At 39.9% G+C, this 21,634-nt stretch overlaps 5 protein-coding genes across 6 annotated transcripts; all 5 read right to left on the reverse strand.

Annotated features, from left to right (window-relative positions):
* Positions 1 to 270: 270 nt before the first annotated feature.
* LOC111776784 lies at positions 271 to 4,801 on the reverse strand. Its single transcript, XM_023656146.1, has 6 exons — positions 4,190 to 4,801; positions 3,956 to 4,101; positions 2,128 to 2,296; positions 1,068 to 1,166; positions 715 to 797; positions 271 to 615 (listed from the first exon to the last, which is right to left on the reverse strand). The coding sequence occupies exons 1-6, from the start codon at positions 4,583 to 4,585 to the stop codon at positions 483 to 485; spliced, it is 1,026 nt and encodes a 341-aa protein (XP_023511914.1). The 5' UTR covers positions 4,586 to 4,801; the 3' UTR covers positions 271 to 482.
* A 631-nt stretch (positions 4,802 to 5,432) lies between these two features.
* Positions 5,433 to 8,474, reverse strand: LOC111777462 (RPM1-interacting protein 4-like). The gene is made up of 3 exons (XM_023657084.1): positions 8,339 to 8,474; positions 6,702 to 6,890; positions 5,433 to 5,811 (listed from the first exon to the last, which is right to left on the reverse strand). Exons 1-3 carry the CDS (start codon positions 8,342 to 8,344, stop codon positions 5,773 to 5,775), a joined length of 234 nt encoding a protein of 77 aa, XP_023512852.1. The 5' UTR covers positions 8,345 to 8,474; the 3' UTR covers positions 5,433 to 5,772.
* A 992-nt stretch (positions 8,475 to 9,466) lies between these two features.
* LOC111777813 (protein ACTIVITY OF BC1 COMPLEX KINASE 7, chloroplastic-like) lies at positions 9,467 to 15,360 on the reverse strand. 2 transcript variants are annotated; one of them, XM_023657532.1, is made up of 18 exons: positions 15,235 to 15,348; positions 14,077 to 14,662; positions 13,812 to 13,955; positions 13,548 to 13,673; positions 13,323 to 13,410; positions 12,991 to 13,084; positions 12,355 to 12,448; positions 12,133 to 12,187; positions 11,889 to 11,980; positions 11,598 to 11,768; positions 10,974 to 11,030; positions 10,813 to 10,896; positions 10,636 to 10,720; positions 10,449 to 10,510; positions 10,257 to 10,328; positions 10,089 to 10,193; positions 9,873 to 10,014; positions 9,467 to 9,800 (listed from the first exon to the last, which is right to left on the reverse strand). In XM_023657532.1, the coding sequence occupies exons 2-18, from the start codon at positions 14,647 to 14,649 to the stop codon at positions 9,727 to 9,729; spliced, it is 2,118 nt and encodes a 705-aa protein (XP_023513300.1). In that variant the 5' UTR covers positions 14,650 to 14,662; positions 15,235 to 15,348; the 3' UTR covers positions 9,467 to 9,726. The 2 variants fall into 2 exon arrangements, 1 of the variants encoding a protein (XP_023513300.1); XR_002812419.1 differs by lacking the exons at positions 9,467 to 9,800; positions 9,873 to 10,014 and having other exon boundaries at positions 10,157 to 10,193; positions 10,257 to 10,366; positions 15,235 to 15,360.
* A 1,549-nt stretch (positions 15,361 to 16,909) lies between these two features.
* Positions 16,910 to 18,695, reverse strand: LOC111777892 (nuclear transcription factor Y subunit B-3-like). The gene is made up of 2 exons (XM_023657623.1): positions 18,422 to 18,695; positions 16,910 to 18,328 (listed from the first exon to the last, which is right to left on the reverse strand). Exon 2 carries the CDS (start codon positions 17,817 to 17,819, stop codon positions 17,214 to 17,216), a length of 606 nt encoding a protein of 201 aa, XP_023513391.1. The 5' UTR covers positions 17,820 to 18,328; positions 18,422 to 18,695; the 3' UTR covers positions 16,910 to 17,213.
* Positions 18,696 to 20,073: 1,378 nt separating this feature from the next.
* On the reverse strand, positions 20,074 to 20,930 carry LOC111777891. The gene has a single exon (XM_023657622.1). The coding sequence runs from the start codon at positions 20,740 to 20,742 to the stop codon at positions 20,074 to 20,076; it is 669 nt and encodes a 222-aa protein (XP_023513390.1). The 5' UTR covers positions 20,743 to 20,930.
* Between the last annotated feature and the right edge of the window lie 704 nt (positions 20,931 to 21,634).

Here is a 21,634-nt window from a genome sequence, read left to right on the forward strand (position 1 = left end):
ATCCATGAGAATAACTGCGGTATATAGCAAACTGAAACAGACAATATCTATTAGTAGTGAGTTCTGGTTGTTGCAAATGGTGTCAGAGTTAGACGGTGGGCACTGTGCTAGCGAGGACGTTGGCCCTCAAGGGAGTGGATTGTGAGATCCCACGTCGGTTAGAAATAAGAACGAAACATTTCTTATAAGGGTGTGGAAACCTCTCCCTAGCAGACGTTTTAAAATCGTGAGACTGACAGCGATACGTAGCAAGCCAAACCGAACAATATATGCTATAATTACAAGGGATGGAATGGCCAACATCAACCTTGTTGGAAGAATAATATATTGTGCCATAAACATAATAACATAACAACACAAATCATTTCACGTCCCTGTTTCCTAATCTACCGTGTGTGTAAGTACAAAACTTCTCCCTTTACCTGGAAGCTACTTTCCACCATTACAGCCAAGTTTCCTTTTTGCAGTTCACTTTTCCAAGATCATTTCGGTTCAGAAGCAGCACGGTCGAGTGGAACGGGAGTCGTCGTTGGCATTGGTCGTAGGACAAGATACAAGGCAGGACCCAAGAACGGCACCAACGAAAATGGAAGAAGCCAAGAACCTTGGTCATACCTGAAATGAGTTCATTGCAATGATATGAAACATTAATGTCCAAAAGGCTAACGTAGAATTGAATAAGGAAGAAGGATTAGAACAAGATGGTAATCGAACCATTTTCGAGCAGACATGTCATTGTAAACCCAAAATGGAGCAAATGAAGATAACAGCATGAAATCAATGCTCGTAGCATGGATCTGCATCAACAATGTTTCGAGATTGAGGTTAGGCTATATGACGTTTCAATGATAGAAAGTTCATATAAATATCTAAACACCAAAACTATTGATCATCAATCAGATTCCAGGAGTAGCAGCAGCAAGAAAATGTTCTTCAACTAGTCTAGAAATCAAGCGTTTTAACGACACAATCGATAGGTAGCGCGAGATAGCGAGTACCCACCACAGACATGAAGACATGGTGCAAAAAACTATAACAGTATGCCAAAAACAAACTGCTAGACTTACAAATCTGCTTTCTCTGAAGTACTGATAGAATTCCTTCCACGCACTCTCACCAGCTAATCCAGCATAGAATAATAAGCCTAGTCCTGCAGCAAATGTTATCTGATTCCAACCTGGTTAATTTTCATTTTTAATCCAACGGCTGGGGCAAAATAGTGATGTGTAACCGCTCAAGCCCACCGCTAGCAGATATTGTCCTCTTTGGGCTTTCCTTTCTGGGCTTCTTCTCAAGGTTCTAAAACGTGTCCATTAGGGAGAGGTTTCCACACCCTTATAAGGAATGTTTCGTACCCCTCTCCAACCGATGTGGGATATCACAATCCACCCCCTTTGGGAGCCCAGCGTCCTCGCTTGCACACTGTTCGGTGTCTGGTTCTAATACCATTTGTACCAGCCCAAGCCCACCGCTAGCAAATATTGTCCTCTTTGGGCTTTCCCTTCCGAACTTCCCTTCAAGGTTTTAAAACGCATCCGTTGGGGAGAGGTTTCCACACTCTTATAAGAAATGTTTCGTTCCCCTCTCCAACCAACATAGGATCTCACAATCTACCCCCCCTTGAGACCGTTGGGAGAGGTTTCCACACTCTTATAAGGAATGTTTCGTTCTCCTCTCCAACCAACATGGGATCTCACAATCTATCCCCATGAGAGCTCAACGTCTTCGTTGGCACTCCGCCCGGTTTCTAGCTCTGATACCATTTGTACCAACTCAAGCCCACTGCTAACAGATATTGTCCTTTTTGGGCTTTCCCTTCCGGGATTCCCCTCAAGATTTTAAAACGCGTTCATTAGAGAGAGGTTTCCACACCCTTATAAGAAATGTTTCGTTCCCCTCTCCAATCGACGTGGGGATCTCACATGATGATACTTTTATTGTGAAGAAAGGATCAGATTTCAGAAAAGATTGTGGCTATGCTACTGTCTACAACGTTTCTTCAAAACTAGTTTCAACATGAGATTGTTCTGAAAATAATATTTGGCTATGCCAACGGTAAAGATAAAGAGAGCACCATCACAATCTTCTTCCAGATACATTCATGGTAAGGGGAAGAATTTTCCATACCCCAGCAGTAAATTTCGACTCGAGAAAATTCAAAGGCCATCTCTCGAGCTCATCTTCCTCAACGGGAGGCGGCGGCGGCTTCCAAAGTACAAAATATGGAAGAAGACCATAAGCACCCAAAAAGAAAGACAGTCCTAGGAAAGGCCAGACAGGAACATTGCTATTTGAACTGCACTTGCAAGAAATTATGTCACTATGATGCAATTTGAATTGAACTGGAAGCCCAAAATCTATTTATGCTGCATGTAACCATCAGATTAAAGCTAACCACACAATGCATTGAGGCCGACGATGTAACGGCCTAAATGCACCGCTAGTCGATATTGTCCTCTTTGGGTTTTCCCTTCAAGGGCTTCCCCTTCAAGGGCTTCCCCTCAAGGTTTTAAAACACGTCTACTAGGGAAAGGTTTTCACATGCTTATAAAGAATGCTTCGTTCCTTTCTCCAACTGATGTGCAATCTCAGAATCTACCCCCTTGGGGCCCAGCATCCTCGCTGACACACCGTTCGGCGTCTGGCTCTGATACCATTTGTAACAACACAAGCCCACCGCTAACAGATATTGTCCTTTTTGGGTTTTCCCTTTTAAGGGCTTCCCCTCAAGATTTTAAAACGCGTCTATTAGGGGATTTGCACACCCTTATAAGGAATTCTTCGTTCCCCTCTCCAGCCAATGTGGGATCTCACAATCCACTCCCCTTGGAGCCCAACATCCTCGCTAGCACACTGCCCGGTGTCTAGCTCTAATACCATTTGTAACAACACAAGCCCACCGCTAACAGATATTATCTTCTTTGGGTTTTCCCTTTACGGGTTTCCCCTCAAGATTTTAAAACGCATCTACTAGGGAGAGGTTTGCACACCCTTATAAGAAATTCTTCGTTTCCCTCTCCAACCGATGTGGGATCTCACAAGAGCCCAGCATTCTCGCTGGCACACTGTCCGGTGTCTAGCTCTAATACCATTTGTAACAACACAAGCCCACCACTAGCAAACATTGTCTCTTTCGACTTTCCCTTCAAGAGCTTACCCTCAAGGTTTTAAAACGCGTCTACTAGGGAGATGTTTCCACACCNGTCCTTTTTGGGTTTTCCCTTTTAAGGGCTTCCCCTCAAGATTTTAAAACGCGTCTATTAGGGGATTTGCACACCCTTATAAGGAATTCTTCGTTCCCCTCTCCAGCCAATGTGGGATCTCACAATCCACTCCCCTTGGAGCCCAACATCCTCGCTAGCACACTGCCCGGTGTCTAGCTCTAATACCATTTGTAACAACACAAGCCCACCGCTAACAGATATTATCTTCTTTGGGTTTTCCCTTTACGGGTTTCCCCTCAAGATTTTAAAACGCATCTACTAGGGAGAGGTTTGCACACCCTTATAAGAAATTCTTCGTTTCCCTCTCCAACCGATGTGGGATCTCACAAGAGCCCAGCATTCTCGCTGGCACACTGTCCGGTGTCTAGCTCTAATACCATTTGTAACAACACAAGCCCACCACTAGCAAACATTGTCTCTTTCGACTTTCCCTTCAAGAGCTTACCCTCAAGGTTTTAAAACGCGTCTACTAGGGAGATGTTTCCACACCCTTATAAGGAATGCTTCGTTCTACTCTCCAACCAATGTGAGATCTGACAGATGAACACTCCATTGGAGAAAAAAGCTTGAATCACTTAACATGTAGGCTACCCAACTACAATCTATGATACTCATTATCAACTCCAAAAGCTGGACATGGAAATAAAAGGCTTAAGCGTTCAATCAACTCAGTAGCTCAAACATTCTCAGAATGAATGAATTCCAAATTTGGGGGAAGAAGATGAAGGTACCTTCTACCAGAAGGAAGCAGCAGCATGCTGTAGATAAGGGGCCACAACCCCATAATATACCAAAGGGAGACAAGCACTTCATTCATTTTGAAACCATCGTCATTTTTCAAGTTCAGAAGCTTCTTCAAGAAATACAAGTCCGTTGACTGCAAATATTCAGGCAAACATATAAGCATTTGATGCATATGCATTACAGCAAACATACAGACAAGAAGAAGGCAATCAAGTAATTACCGGAGTCTGATTTGGAGCGAGAATGAACACATAAAACATAAGACCAGCCCACAAAACAAACAGTAAAATCGAAGTCGTCCAGTCTCTTCCCTCCCCACCATTCCCGCCGCCGCTGCTACCGCCGCGCTCACTTTCCACCGGCGTCGCTTTTTCCCCAACTGGGTCACCCGCATTCTGAGTTCCCGATGCACTCCGCCATTTTTGGAGCAGACCCACTTTTCTGTAGCTTGAATCTCGACGGGTGTTGATGCCGGGGCAGACCGATGTAGAATACTTGAAGGGGATGATTTGGGGGTTTCGAGTTTGGGTTTTATGGAGAATTCCAAGCTTTGAGAATCTTGAAGGAGGAGACGGTGAGAAAGCGTTGCAGGAGATAAGATTGATATTGGTTAACATGTTTGAATTTGGATTCTTACTAGGAATTGGCGACAAGTTTTGTGGGTTTTAGAACGGTGGCGGGAGCGGATGAAGAAACATAAGAATCCGAAGCTTTTTCCGTCACCAATTCATGGCCGACTTGAACTTGATTATAGAAAAACAAGTGTCGAACCACACATTCATTTCTGACTGAGAGCCAATTCTTTCACTCCTTCTGCTGCTTCTGAATTTGTGAAGCTACAAAATTTATGAAATTTTCTTTTAAATAATACTCTATTTTTTATCGACTTTCTAAGAATAAAATAATTGTTTATAAACACTTGGAAGCCGATATTGTCCGTTTTTGCCCTTTATATATCGCCGTAAACCTCATGATTTTAATCTCCTATGAGGGGTTTCCACACCCTTGTAAGGGAAGCTTTGCTCCTCTAAACCTCATGATTTTAATCTCCTATGAGGGGTTTCCACACCCTTGTAAGGGAAGCTTTGCTCCTCTCTCCAACCGATATAGGATCTCAGAATTCATTCCCGTTGGGAGCTCGGTGTCCTCGCTGACACACTACCTAGTGTTTGGCTCTAACACCCTTTGTAACAACTCAAGCCCACCACTAGTAGATATTGTCCACTTTTGCCCATTACATATCGCCGTCAACCTCACGGTTTCAAAACGCTCTCCTAGAGAGAGGTTTCCACACCCAAATAAAGAACGTTTCGCTCACATCTTCAATCGATCGATGTGAGATCTCACATTTTGTTAGTTAAATTTCCACTTTTCACTCTAAATGAACCAATAAAATAAACTAAAATGCGATGAACACAAAGTTTTTGAGATTTTAAGAGAAAAATTGTTAGGATGGAGGGAGGATATGAACAAGCCTTAGCATAAAGTTTAAGATCACAGAGAAAGAGAGACATTTGAAATCATTAAGGCAAGAAAAAGTGTGAAGAAAGAGGATGAGAGCATCATTTCACAACAAGAGGGCAGCAGGGAGAGGAGGGAAGATGATAAGCAACAATCTCTAATAGTTGCCATTTATGCAGAAGGAACAACATAACAACACAATGATGATTAATCATCTTCATCCCCAAACCCCAAGGAGTTCAGCATTATCCATAAACACATTCTAAATGCAGCAGCTTCAATCTTCAAGAGATAAAGTCAGTGTGTTGATTCTGCTGAACTCCGTTCATCGATCCGAAAAGCCTCACGATTCTGCAGCTTGCAAGCAGCAAAACCATTTTTTCTGCAAATCCCAACTTGAAATCATGAGAAAATAGCAGTGTTCTACTTGTAATATATGGATGGAAAGGTGTTTGAACAACCTGGTATATTTGTGTATTTACAACAATGGCTCTATCACTAATAATTTACACTAAATAAACCGTAAATGCAAAAGGTTTAGGTGCCAAAACGAGAGAATTTGGTCATTTAAATGTAGCTGCCCAAGTCCACCGCTAATAGATATTGTCCTCTTTAGGCTTTCCCTTCTAGGCTTCCCCTCAAGGTTTTAAAACTCATCTACTAGGCAGAGGTTTTCGCACCCTTATAAGGAATGCTTCGTTCCCCTTTCCAACCGATGTGGGATCTCGTAATCCATCCCCTTAGGAACCCAGCGTCCTCACTAGCACACCGCTTAGTGTCTGGCTCTGATACCATTTGTAACAACTCAAGCTCACCGCTAGTAGATATTGTCCGCTTTAACCCGTTACGTATCGCCATGAGCCTCACGGTTTTAAAACGCGTTTGCTAGGGAGAGGTTTCCACATCCTTATAAGAAATATTTCGTTCCCTTCTTCAACCAATGTGGGATCTCACAATCCACCCCTTTTGAGGGCCCAACGTCCTCATTATCACACCACCCAATGTCTGGCTTTGATACCATTTGTAACAGCCCAAGCCCACTGCTAGCCATTATTATCCGCTTTGGCCCGTTACGTATCGTCATCAGCCTTACGGTTTTAGAACACGTCTTCTAGGGAGAGGTTTTCACACCCTTATAAGGAATGTTTCCTTCCCCTCTCCCACCAACGTGGGATCCCACATTAAATTTATCTCACAAGCATAGTTTCTGATCCCCAGTACTCACAAAACTAAACGAAGAGATTCAATAGCATTTGGCTGCAAAGAACTTACAGGTTGAGGCTTTCCAAGAACAGAACCATTCTTATATGTTGGGTCATCCTTTGCTGGAGAGTCAGGCATGCCACCAGCCTTTTTCTCATTCCTGGCTTTATTAAAGATTACTGTGAATCCCTCAGCAGATGCAGGGTCGTTCACATCCCATTCGCCGAACTTCGGCAACGGACTGCTACTGCCTTTTTCCTGAAGAATCAACAAACTCAAGGATGGCAGTCATTTCATGGCAATATAGTATAAATGTATACTTAGTTGCAGCTAATTGAGTAAGGTGCTTCAATATTGAGGCACAAGGGAAGTAAGAATCTAAGTAAGAACAGTCAAATAAGTAACAAAGGTATGAAGGTTGAGATCTTCTCCCCTCTTCTTGGGTTGGTCTAACGTCTATTGTGAGATCTCACATCGGTTGGGGAGGAGAATGAAACATTCTTTATAAAGGTGCAGAAATCTCTCCCAAGTAGATGCGTTTTAGAAATCTTGAGGGAAAACCCGAAAGGAAATGCCCAAAGACGACAATATCTGCTAACAGTGGGCCTGGACTATTACAAATAGTATCAGAGGCAGACACTAAGCGATGTGCCAGCGAGGAGGTTGAGCCCCAAAAGGGGGTGAACACGAGGCAGTGTGTCGGTAAGGACATTGAGCCTAGGGGGTGGTGAATTGTGAGATCCCACATCTGCTAGCAGTGCGGTTGGGCTATTACATCTATATCTTTACCGATGGAAGAACATGGTTACAATTCAATAAATCCTCTCTTATCCAAAACAAAAACAGACATACAGAAAACTCATCAGCTGTCCATCAAGATTTATAATAAAAGCGGATTCCCTAAATTAACCAACACCTTGCAGCTACCCAACCTCATGATATGAAGAGCCAACCCAATGGCGAGACAATCTCGAAACGATCGAGAATAGCCCAATCGAATATCAGAAACATCTAGAAAAACTTCTGTAGAACATGGTAAAGACAGAGGAGAAAATGAAAGCCTTCATGAAGCAACACTTCAGATCATCCAAGGAAGTTAGATTCAACATTCATACAAAGCTTACCAACCTAAATACAACGCACTCGATAGAACCGTACATGAGATTTCATCTAATCCTCGATAATTCTTAACTGAGACTATCAACTAGCTGTAGGACATTTGGCAGATCATAGGAAACAAACAAAAAAAAAACATCCAGAGCTCAACTTCAACACCAAATCAGACGATATATGTTGGGATTTCGTGTTTGTCTGTAATTTACACATATTTGTCATAGAATGCCAAAGAAACAAGAACCCTCCAAATTTTTCTACAGCATAAACGTTTAAGAAGACTGATCAAGTGAAAAGCCCATCTAAAATTAGCAAACTAAAAAAACCATGCAGAAAGGGCTAAACCCTTGTAAACACTTCAACAACAAAGAAAGTGGGTGTGGGCACAAGGGCAAAAGCAATCAACAAAGGTACTAAATACAGAACCAGAAGAACCAGATTCATTTCATAAAACCCTCCAATATTTCAAAACCCCTTTAACAATCAAATAAAAAAGCTCGAACCCAAGAACGAACAAGCCCTGAAATCAAAATCTGGGGCACGTTAAGAGAGATTAGCGATGAAAGAAATCTGGGTGTGAGTGGATTTCTTACCGCCATGAGTGGGGTTCGACGAGAAGATGGTAGCGATGATGGATTTTGAAGGTAAAGGAGTGTATGGTTGATTGAGAGAGAAGAGGGGGCGTGGGAGTAGGACAAGAGAAGGAGTTGGGTAATGGGATATTATAGAAGTGGAAAGCGGGGCCCTTGGTCTACGCAGCTTCGAAGGACGTTTAACGGTGTCTGCTACTTCCAGCTGTTCAAATCCCAATCGCCAACGCCCAGACGATGAATGAAAGACAAGAACTTTTAAATTCAACCTCTTTCTCACTTCGAATATTTCCTTTTTATTCTCACTTTCTTTCATCACGTTTCAAAGTTTTCAAATATGAGTATGGAAATTTCTCAATATAGACGTTTTTTACGGCTATACATAACGGATTAACGTGAACAATATTTAATTGTGGTGAGTATGAATTGTTACAAATGATATCATAATCAATTACGAAACTGTGGGCTTGAGCTATTACAAATGATACCATAACCAAGTTATGTAATACACCAAAACAGACAATATTTACTAACGATGGGTTTAGGCGGTTACAAATGGTCAAGTTATGTAACGGGCTACCGCGAATAATATTTACTAATGGTGGGCTTAGGTTCTTAGTATAATGATTGCACGATTATGAAGTAAATTATTGATCTTATCTCCTTATTTGTTCGTGTTGTAGACATCGAGCATTTGAAGCTAATCGAAGCATTTTGAAAGATTTAATACAAAAAAACGAAGCTATATTTGCCTATAATTTAAATTATAATTGAATGAGGACTATATATTCCTACGCGTTAGAGTAAAACAATATATATTTATTTTAGAGGTTCCGACAAGCCTTGACCCATACACTGCACATTCCGAAAGAAAACGTCTCGGCCCGACAGGCCAACCCAGCAAGCCAATCAAACTGTCTACAAACCAACCAGCCAACATAATGCACAAATGTTGCCATACACATTTATGCACCTAAATCAGGCCCCCTCCTTAACATGGAGAACATCCCACAACTCGTGCGGGCCTCCAATGGTGCCTATCATTAATATGATTCAATATTTAATACCGATTACGATTTGTAACACGTAATCGTAACAGCCTAAGCCCACAACACGTAACTGTCCTGGATCGGATCAAATATACTGTAAAGAATACAATTCATTTATAATGAAGGTCATTGTTGTAAGGACTAAACCAGGTATACACCAGCAGCTTCTTCTCTAAACTGCCTTGTTTTTCTGTCATCTAAATAAGCTTTTGCTCTAACAAATAAATAGAGAAAAAAGACTTCTATACTTACGTGCTTCTTGTATGGATTGTGTAGCAGAGTTTCTAATGAATGGTTATTGAATATATACGAAAAAGTTGACGACGTTTCGAGGGTCAAAACTCAGATCATTTTCTCTAATTTGTCAAGCCATTTAACCCTTCGCATACCACGAACAACGAGCACCATAAAAACTCCTGCATTTCACGAGCAGTCGAGGTGAAATTTGAACTTCAAAACTGAACTTACGCCATTGAAAAAGAACTCACCTGCTCCGACGAACGATCCACCTGCAACAGCTTGGTTGCCTTGAGAGATCAAGGTGATACCGAGGTTCAAAAGGGTACCGCCCATCACGGTGTACATCGTTGTCATCTGAAGTACTGTTGCTTTCCTTGCTGCTCTTTCAGACTAAGAATGGAATATTGCAGAGTTTTCAGAAGTGAAATCATAGTTAATTCAAGGATCTCGTATTAAATATGTACCTCTAGCACTCGGACTCGAAGCTTTAAGTCCCCCGACTCGAGCTGTTGTACGAATTCCTCTATTTTTTGGACTCTGTATGGCATGGAAATGGTGGATGTTCTTGCCTGAAACAGTATTTTGTAAGAAGTTGCACTCTATAGAGACAAAATTCAAAGAAAGTTATGTACATCATTGGCTTGTTTTCTTATCTCCTGCACAAGTTGTGTTCCGCTTCGCTCCTTTTTTAACTCTAAAAGCTCCTGCACATCTCAGTTTTTACAGACATAACTAGAAAAACCTTCATGGATAACCAAAAGAACAGTGAATGGATCATTTGATAACACTATAAACTAAAATTATTCAAAAACGACACAACGAACCTGTGCATATGGTGCAGCGATCTTCACGAACGAAAAATCTGGGTCGAGCATGTAGCCTATACCTGAAACAACATTTGATTCCTCAGTTGAGAGAAGACGCTTTGTCTAGTCGAATTTGGTCATTCTTTTGAAAATATGAAACAATGGTTTCAACTTCAGTATTAAAGCATAAGAGAGTGAGATGAACCTTCAAGGGTAGAAAATGCCCTCAAGACAAAGGTAAAGGTGGAAGGGAATCGAAAAGGTTGATCTTGAGCTATTGCAAATAAATCCTGCCACACGCCCACGCTCGAGTTTATAAAAGACGATACGAAATGTGACAGAAACAAGCATTTGGCATTTGCTAAACCGAATGTTCACGTACCTCGCCGATTGCTGCTAGAGTCTGCTGCTGGTCTGGTGACTGGCTCAATAGATTGTCCAAGAAGAATTGAATGGATCTCCTCACCTAAATACAGAATTTTCAAAATGGTGGACCATAAAAAAAATAGTTCGAGATTTATATTCAATCTATACGGTGAATACCGATGACATGTCTCCTGTCGGCTGAAGTGCTTCGAGATCGATGAGCCTTTGCATAACCTGCATTGTTGTGCCATTGTTAGCAAAAGTAATACCATAACAACAGATGCATCAACCAATTTGCAGCATTTGGATTACTCAAATCACATGATATAAGTATGGTTTGCATCCCTTTTACTATAATGGTAAGATCCCACGTCGGTTGGAGAGAGGAACGAAACATTTTTTTATAAGGGTGTAGAAACCTCCCTAGACGCGTTTTAAAAAGGCCTAAAGAGGACAATATCTGCTAGCGGTGGGCTTGGTTGATATAAATGGTATCAGAGCCAGATATCGGGCGGTGTGCCTGCAAGGACGCTGGACCCCAAAGGAGGGTGGATTGTGAGATCCCACATCGATTGGAGAAAGGAACGAAACATTCTTTATAAGGGTGGGGAAACCTCCTCCTAGCAGGGCGTTTTAAAAACTTTGAGGGGAAGCCCAAAGAGGACAATATCGGCTAGCGGTGGGCTCGGCTATTACAAATGGTATCAGAGCCGGACACCGAGCGGTTTGCCAGTAAAGATGTTGGTAACAAGATAGGACAGCAGAAAAGTCAAAATCATTTGATATTAAAGAAATGTAAACCTTTTTTGCATCTTTCTCATAAACCGCATAGAACAGGTCAAGCAGCCGCTCTCTAGTGAAGGATTTGATTTCCCCCATCATACCAAAATCATAATATATGATTGCTTCATCCACATCAATAGCAAGATTTCCCGGATGAGGATCAGCATGAAAGAAACCAGTCTTCAGTATCTGAAAGATTAGAGAAGTACATCACTTAATTAATAGGGGACGGTCCTCTAATTAATCGACTCTTAACGTGGAAGACGTGCAAAAAACAAAACATCATTAAATCCGACTGACAGCCCTGACCTGAATTAAGTAAGCTTCAATGGCATGTGATGAAATTCGAGAGCGATTAAAGCCACGTGAATCTAGAACATTCAGCTGGTTTATCTTAACCCCTGTACATAAGATAGCGATGTCGTTTTCAAGTAACACTGCAGCATGCTATAATGTAGATTGTAATGTATTATTGAAAGAACGCATTGCTCGGGGTCAGCCATAATGTAGATTGTAATGTATTATTGAAAAAACGTGTTGCTCGGAGTCAAACCTGGTACATACTCTAAAGTCAAAACCTTCAAAGCTGTGTAGTCCCAAAAGACGAGCTAAAAAAAAGAGTGCTTTAGAAAAACAATAATAATAAAGAAATATAGGAAAAGGAAGCTTATTTAGACAAGGTTTGTAGGTTGACTTTATAGATTATTTAGCAAATTTTAGTTCTCTTAGATAAGAATCGAAAAAAATACTTCGTGTTCTGGATGAAGGGACGTACAGGTACTCGAACCCACTTTATATTACGAAAATCCCTGCGAAATCTATCAGCGTTTTTGCCTTCATTTATGTAGTCAATTTCTTGATACAAAATCCTGCAACCAGGAAACAGATCATGAGTCAAAAATTAATGGAAACGTCATAATCAACCTCGTTTAATCAAGAAAATCGACACGTCGTTTATACACAAACAATTCATGATGAACATTGACATGGGGTCATCTTCTTAGCAGGTGCGAATAACGAAACATGAATAGTCATCAAGTCCAGCTAAAATGGAAGAAGCTATTGTTTGGAGGATAATTATCGTGATGGTCATATCTTCGATCTTATAAGTAATTGCATGCACCTTGACCGTTCTCACGAGACAACTGTTTGACCCAACTACATTTAGTTAGCATGACCACTGTGATTTGAACCTACTCTCTCTAAACTATTTATTATTTACATTCGTTGTCACGAACCACTAAGCACAGGGCCATAAATTGTCTTATCTTAGCCATTCCGAAATAATATTGTCCTTATATTTAAGAATATGTTACAGAACCAAATGCACTCAAACAGATGTGCGGCCTCCAATAAAAACATTTCATTTTATAACAATGAAAGATAGCTGTGAATGATATCAACTACTTACGTAGCACATTCTTCATAGATACCAATCCAGTCTCTTGAAGCACCACCAAAGGTTTCACTTCTTTGAAAATACTCTGCAATTAGCTTCAAATTCCCTGTTGATGGAGTATAAACAACAGTATAACTCAATATGTAACGTCGATGAAACGTCTCAAACTTAACAAACCAGAACCTAATCAACACTAACTTTCCAGGTCATATGGCCAATCACAAAGTTATAAGATTCTATGACCAAACATATCCAAAATAAGCAGCGGCGTCGGTCGAATCAGTTCAAAAGTATTAACTAGCTTGTTCTATCCCCAAGGAACCACATTAAAAATCAATTCTTACGTAGATCAATGTCGAAGAGCTTCTTGAGACCAGGTCTTTGAACTTTTACGATCACCCTCTCTCCGTTATGCAGTATTGCTCGATGGACCTAAAGACGATATTATCCGAATCAATGGTGAATGCGTACAAGTAGAGATATATATGTAAGAAAGAACTAGACTTGATCTAAATGCAAGTAACTTTCACTTTTTGCATGTTTCTTTTAAATTGAAATGAAACGAGCACCTGGCCAAGACTTGCAGCAGCAATAGGACGGTCCTCGAATTCTTTGAACAATGTATCGATGGGGGCGCCCAGTTCACTCTCAATGAACCCTCTTGCTTTCTTTGAAGAGAATGCAGGGACTTTATCCTAATTATACATTGTCAGAAACAAAAATCTTCAGCAGAGACATCAACCATACTGTAATCTCAATATCTGAACATCCCCGTGAGCGTGAGGCTATAGGCGTTCAGGAACTCGATTAAGATAGTAATACCAATGAGATACCTGTAACTTAGCAAGCTCGTCCACATACTCACGTGGAAACAGATCTGATCTTGTTGAGGAGAGCTGTCCAAGCTTTATAAAAGTGGGGCCGAGCTGCAGCACACGCTCCCGCAACCAAGAGGCAGTCTTTTTCCTTCTTTTTTTCTGGATGGGAAGTGTGACGATCAAATTAAAGAAAAATACAACGTTCTAGTCTAGAAACAGAAAAACTAACAAAAAGTGAGGTAGTGCAGAACATAACTATGACTAGAGGAAAGTATTTAACCTGCTTATCTTCAAAGCCTCCAGCATACGTCCATTTTGTATTTTCTAAGAAAACACGAACCCGTAAGGAAATGACGAAACTCCAAACATCGATACTCCTTTGGAAAGAGTTATAATTTTCATTAGCCCAACTGAAACCCTCGTCTGAGGGCAAAACCTTAAGACCCTCAATTGGTGGGAGCTTCTTTGAGTCTGTAACATTTGTTCTCTTAACCAATGGCAGAGACGAGCTGCGCTTTTTACCGTTTGCCCCGTTGATAACTTGCTTTTTACCGTTTATGTTCTCCACTTTATTGGCAGATACAGCTCTCTTTTTCACTACTTCATTTATAGGTACCATCTTAACAGCTCTTCCATTAGTTCTTAACCTCGGGGGCGATGTATTCTGTTGCATTTCATTTCGAACACTGAAATGTTGAGAACTTGGAGGACTCCAAATTGATCTCTCAATCTTATTGAATGTATGAAGTGAAATTGATCTTGAAAAACATAGATCATAGCCTTGTTTCCCTTTCCCCTCATTTAACCTCGCTTCGCGGCGATAACAGCTGTGGGAAGCCAGTGTTGCCGCCATCCAAGTATAGTGCCTGAAAATAGGAAAACGAAAATTATGGTCAATAGCCATCTCTAGCTTGTCAAATGGAGTAAGCTGGAGCGTAAATATAAAGACAAAAGGCATAAAAACAAGCGAATTTGTTCTTTGGGATTACAGAGTTCTTGGATGCTCAAAGCATTCTAGCAAAATAATGGTCAGAAATCAAAGAAACTGAAACTCCAGCTACGGTCAGCTGACTAATCACAAAACCCTTTTCTATTAAAGAACTGAAGGTTTAAATATCATGCAAACGATGGGGAAATCTCTGGTTTAGGGATAAAAACAGAGAATCAAAGTGATATATTCGCTACCTCCCGTGTTTAAAATCCAAAAACAAATAGAAAACACGAGAGAAGAACGGAACACCAAAATAAGAATCTCCGTTTACTACTTTTGTTAGAACATGTTGTTCTTTTGATCAAACATTCAATTGTTTCAATGATTCCATAAACAGAACTCAGCACACACTGCAATTCTGCGAGAAAATAAAGAGACCCCAAGTCGAAATTGAGTGAATATACCAAAAAAATCAGTAGAAATCAACAGAAGCAAGCAGAAACTGACCCAGATTAGAACAGCAATGTATCTAAACTCGAATTGGGGGTTGAGAGAAAAATATGGAAATGTAGTAAACTTGGGCAATGTTAAGTAAGACGTTTCTAGCAGACGGAAGAAAAAAACAAGAAAGATGTGATGGAAACGTGCTGGGTGTCACTGTTGTTTCGAATTCTCGGCGTCCAAGCTACTAAAAACAGGTGGGAGCGTCTAATAATCAAATGGGTTAACGACAAAAACAGAAAGGAAAATCTGTAGGGTTCGAACTGACCTCTAAGTTTCTTGGTGCGTATTGGAGTTGATCACTGGTGGAGTCCATTGAAACTTCACTGCTACTCTGATTTCTTTTCACAGCAGATGGTAGTTGAGCGGATTGAGGCATTATTGACGAAAACAGAAAGCATGGAGAAAACGTTTTTCCAATTGGGAATGGAGCCGTCGTGGGCATCTATGAATCCGTGATTCCAGGCGAGCCGGCACGGGTGCCGGGTGGGGCTAATCTGTGTCCATGAAAGGCAATGCATAATTTTGGAAGGTTTGTATAAAGTCATGAAAAATTAAGTTATTACTTTGTTTTTTTTATCTAAATTCTCATTAATATCGTTTAATTTCAAACAAATATTTTAAATATCCATTATTTTTAGTTTTTTCTTTTTAAATCTTTATTTCTTTTAAAAATAATCCTTTACTTTGGTTGAATCCATAAATAATAATAATAAAAAAAAAATTAACTTAAGTGGATTAATATTATTAAAAAAATAAAATAGGAAGCTTCTATTTTAAAATTAATAGTTTAAATGTTCGATTTTAACCGACCGAAATTCTTAAATCTAAATCTACTGTGTTGGATGATGAAAATCCCGCTCATTTAAGAATACTCTCTCCCTTGGTATGTATGAGGCCTCTTGGGAAGCCCAAAGCAAAGCCATGAAAACTTATGCTCAAAGTGGACAATATCATACCATTGTGAAGAGTCGTGTTCGTCTAACATGGTATCAGAGTCATGCCCTAAACTTAGTCGTGTCAATAGTGTATCCTCAAATGTCAAACAAAGGGCTTCAAAAGAAAAAAGAGTCAAGCCTCCTCGAAGGCAGTAAAAAATGACTAAGACTCTAAAGGAGTCGAGCCTCGATTAAGGGGAGGCATGCTTTGTTCGAGGAGAAAAAATCATGAGTTTATAAACCAATAATACTCTCTCCATTGGTATGAAGTATTTTGGAGAAGCACAAAACAGAGCCATGAGACTTATACTCAAAGTGGACAATATCATACCCTTGTGGAGAGTCGAGTTCGTCTAATAAGCTCAACTCATTATTTAACTTACTACCTTCGGTTCGGCTACGGGAGTTCAGAGCTCAAGAAGCTAAACAACATTGATTAACGCTCCTCTCCGGCTGCAAGTCCTGGCAGCCGCACCATTGGTACCACTCGACAACCACCGTCTACAACTCCGGCGACTCCGGCGGCTGCGGCAACTCGAACACAGTATATGGAAAATGGATCACTTCATCGATCCGATCCAAAAGATATGGGCTCAAGTTAAAACAAGAGAAGGAAATCCCAGTGACATCGGACACTTGGGCACCGAAAAGTTGATGGGCTTGGGGTTGGGCTTGGAGAATCAATATGGGCCGAGAAGGAGGCGAGATAGGGCTGTGTATTTTGCATAATTGGGCCGGAGGTTACTCTTGTACAAAAGCAGCGTATTATCACATCCCTCTTACACAAAAGATTCACAAATTACAAAGAGAAAAAGAAAAAAATAGAGAAAATTTGACAGAGACCCATAAAGTAGTTTTTCCACAACTTTCACAATGACCAGAGAAAGACCTGAAATGAGAGGGGGAAAAATTATTATCAGCTTCCTAAAAATGTCATCCATCAATGATGCCCTAAAGTTTTAAGAGAACCTTTAAAAGGTTCCAACTACCAGCCACTTAGCTTGACCTTGCAGCAGTCCCACGACACCACCACCGCCGCCGCCTCCACTACCCGGAACCACTATTTCCTTCCTTCCCTCCGCCGATTCCCATGTGATGATATCCACCACCACTGCCATAAACGCCTCCCTGATGATGCCCCATCATCATCATCCCACCATACATTCCACCCACTCCGTTAAATCCACCGCCGCCAACACCACCACCACCAGTACTAGAGTTGACTCCACCACTAGCACCACTGCCGCTGGGCCCACCACCACCACCACTACCGTCTTTCTCCCCCTGTCTCCCCATAGTGCTCTTTTCCCCTTCCAATTCTCTGTACTTTTGCAGATAAGTCTTGAGCGGTTCCACATACTCTTCGAATCCTAGCGTCGTCATGGCCCACAGCAAATCGTCGCCGTTGATTGTCTTCCTCTTCTCTCTCTGGCACTTGTCCGATGCCTCTCCTGTTATGAAGCTTATAAACTCCGACACGCACTCTTGTACCGTTTCTTTTGCATCTTTTGAGATCTTCGCGTTTGCTGGTAACGCCTTCTTCATGATCCTGCTCACGTTCGCTATCGGCAAGAATCTGTCCTGCTCCTTCGCAGACAACTCGCTGTTCGCGTTGCTGTTGTGCCCTCCCGATTCGTTATCCGATTCCGCCATTTCCAAACGCCTCTTACACTAATTTCACAATCTCAACCACTTCCTCCTCCTAGGGCTTTCAAAGTAGACTTGATTTCAACGATGTATAGCTACGATACGAACCTTTTCTCCTCCCGATCCATTCTCACAAGAACAATGCCAACAAATTTCTTCAATTATCAATTTAGGTTACGGAAAGAATACAGACGGAATCCTTTCCACTTTTCGCTATAAAAATTGACCGATACGATTCTTTCTCCCACAGAATAAAGAAACAAACACGGAAGAAGAGAAATCGAATTGCTCAACTCTGCTGTATTGACCTAAAACGCCTAACCACGATTCCAGTATCGTATCACAAACAACAGATTATCATCAACAAAATTCTTCTTCCGCGCCTACCAGAAATTCTCAGAAATTAAAAGAAGAAAAAGAAAACTCGGTCATGAATTGAAAAAGAATCAGATAATAGTCAGAGACTAGATGAGTCCAACGCCCGCGACGCGAACGGAAAAGAACGCCCGATTATCCTGCAATTGAAGATACAAGAAGAAAATCAAATTGCATTAATAGAGAGATGACGAATGATATTTGCAGAGTTCTGTTTTCCGATCAAGGATTACCGGAATATGTACGGATGCCGTAAAGCCGGTATTGGAATTCCGAATATTAGAGAATCGAGAAAGTCGCCGCCGGAGAAGAAACACTCCAAGAAAACAGGTGAAGGGTGCTGCACAATGGGAGTTGTTAAGAGTCCGACGGGTCGTTTGGGCTAATAATGTAATCGGGAGCGACACGTGTTTCATTTCTCGCCGTTTATTTGTCGATAAGAGTAAGCTTCGTGGAAATCTTTGGACCGTTAGATTGGGTGAGGACCGGCGTTGATCTAACAGTGTAAAGTTTGCTACGTGGCAAGCGACTATTTGTTAATAATCTTGTATTTGTTTTAAGTAGCCTCCTATATTAGTTTTTTTGTTTATTATCTAAAGACTAATTGTGTTCTTTTAATTTATAAAATAATATTTGAATTATAAAAAAAAATCATAAATAAACCAAAAGTATTAAATAATTTAATAATAATGAGTTAGAATAATATTAAATAATTGTTTATTTACTAAAAACTCATTCCAATTAAGGTTGATATTAAACCACTAACTAAAGAGTAATTAAAAATTCAGTATAGTACCACACAATAGAGTGGTGCTAATAATTAAAGCTAATTAATGGGAATTTGTAATTAACTATTTTCCTCTCTTTTTTTTCTTATTTTTTTCCCTTTTTTTTAATTATATTTATTAATTAACCTAATGAATTATTATTAATTTATTTGGACACAAATTTAAAATCAATTATAAATTTTAAAAAGTCAAATATAATAGAATAATTATTATAAGACATACTCTTTTTTTTTATTATTATTATATATTTGTTGATGAATAGTTTTGATGAGTGGATCTTGCCGTAGCTAAGGTAAAGTCTAACGCACCCTACTTTAGTATAATTCAACTGACATAAAATATAGATTTTAAATATTTATAAAATGTAGATTTAATTTTTTCGTAAGTCGGAGATAAAAGGCATTGGTCGGTCCAAGACAACCCTCATCCCTAACTCTACTTTTGGGCCTAAAACCTGACCACTTCTACTGTGTTTGAATCAAAGTTTCTGAAGCTTACTACTAACAAATATTGTCTGCGTTAGTATGTTATATGTTACTGTCATTCTCACTATTCTAGTCCTACTCCAATCAGAGTCAGTCACCAAATACGGTCAAAACGGATAATATTGTTAGCGATGGGCTTAGGTTGCTACCAATATAATAATTGATGTAACATATACCTTCTAATTTTGTTTCACACATGAGTCGTTAGATCGATTTTCATCTTACTATAACGAATTGTTCGAGAGAAAATTTCAAAGTCCGAGATAATAAAAATGAAACTTTCCAAACATAATTAAAACCCCGTCTAAAGAATATCGAAAAGTATTCAAAACATTTAGCACGATCCACAACTTTATAATCAAGATAAAAGGAAATTATAAACAGAATAAAGGGATTGCTTTTTAATTAATGGAAAAAGAAAAAAAAAAGTATCCAAAGTTTTTAACAGAAGGAACCCAGATTTTATAAGAAAGCGATGAACACAAAAAAAAAAAAAAAAAAAAAAAAAAAAAAAAAAAAAAAAAAAAAAAAAAAAAAAANAAAAAAAAAAAAAACTAATTTAGATAAATTTACAGTAAATCTCCAAAATTACTTTTTATTTATTTATTTATTTTAAGCTTCAATTTCGAACCTTGAATATTTAATGGATCCCATCGATATGTCGATCTCGATCAAATTCTCCTCCTCGTTGATGTCGTTAATTTCAGCCAACAGCTCCACAAGATTCTTCTTCCTCTTCAGCTTTTGAAACTCAAACGACATGTCGTCTTTGTCGTCGTCGTCGTCATCGGACTTATGGCTGACGTAATGTCGGGTCGGGAGAGCGATTTCAATCAAACTTTCCTCGTCAGAAATGGAACCATCATCAGACCGGTAAATGTTTTTCGCCGTTGACCGGTCAAAAAACGGCCACTCCACTTCAGATTCCTCGGTGGTCGTGAAATTATCATCGGCACATTCACTTTCCGACAGCAAATCCACAGTAGGAGCTGACGCCGACGAGAAATTCCGGTGATCGGAGGAGAGAAAGGTTAGTTCTTTCTGTTCTTCTTCTTGTTGTTGGTGTAAAGATTTGTGAAGCGGAAATGGGTTTGTTTTGGAGATTGAAAAATAAAGCATGGACATAATTAAAGCTGTGAAAGTAAGTAAAAAAGATGAGAAGAATCTTATAAATCCCAAAAAACCCAAAGAGAGGAGAAAAAAAGTAAGAACAATGAAGAACGATAATGGGTTTTTCATAGGAGTAGCCATTTGATCTTCAAATGTGATTTTGAGCTTCATAGATCCAAAAAAATTGAAGCTTTTTGGGTTTCAATCGAAAAAGTTTGAAGCTTTATGAACAAGTGATGAAATGGAGAAATGGGTATGAAATGGAAGAAAAACCCCATTGTTAATGGGGGAAGAAATTAGGGTTTTTGTATAGAAATTAGAGGAAAGCCATGTGCAGATCTCTGAGCTTACCACATGGCGGTTTCCCTCCCAAACTCTTGTTTCAATGCATTACAAAATAACCCAAATAACAAAACAGAGATGAACCATTATTATAATCTTTTTTTTTTTCTCTGAATCTGTCATTTTTTTTTTTTAATATACTAAAAAAGTTTGAATCTTTTACCGAACAACAAGAAACTACTAGTTGGCGTTCGGGGCGTTGAGTTGAGTTACGAAGTTTGAGTTTAAAAAGCGTGTGTAGACGGGAAACAATCGAGAAATGGTGGGTTGAATGTATTGAAATGTATAGATCTAAATATTTCTTAAAAAGTTTCAATATTTCACATGGCTTTTCTGTACGAGTCCCATATACCAATCCATGAAACGAAATCGTTTGATGATGAGTTTTGTTATGTCATACCTATTGGGAATTGTTGAGAGGGAGTCCCTTAAGAGAATGATTATGAGTTTATGAGTAGGGAACACATATTGTACTTTGTTCGAGAGCTCTAAAGAGAGGAATCGAGCCTCGATTAAGGGGAGGAGGCTGTCCGAGGGCTACATAGTCTTCAGGGGAGGGAGTCCCACATTGGTTAATTAAGAAGACGATCGTGGATTTATAAGTAGGTAAAAAGTAAAACCATGAGAGCTTATGTTGAAAGTGGACGATATCATATCATTATTGAGGTTCATGATTCTTTTGCCGAACTTCGATTCAAGATGGGTGGCGACGTTTTGTTGA

This window comes from Cucurbita pepo, chromosome LG16, assembly GCF_002806865.2.
Source record: "Cucurbita pepo subsp. pepo cultivar mu-cu-16 chromosome LG16, ASM280686v2, whole genome shotgun sequence".
Classification (NCBI taxonomy): Eukaryota; Viridiplantae; Streptophyta; class Magnoliopsida; order Cucurbitales; family Cucurbitaceae; genus Cucurbita; species Cucurbita pepo.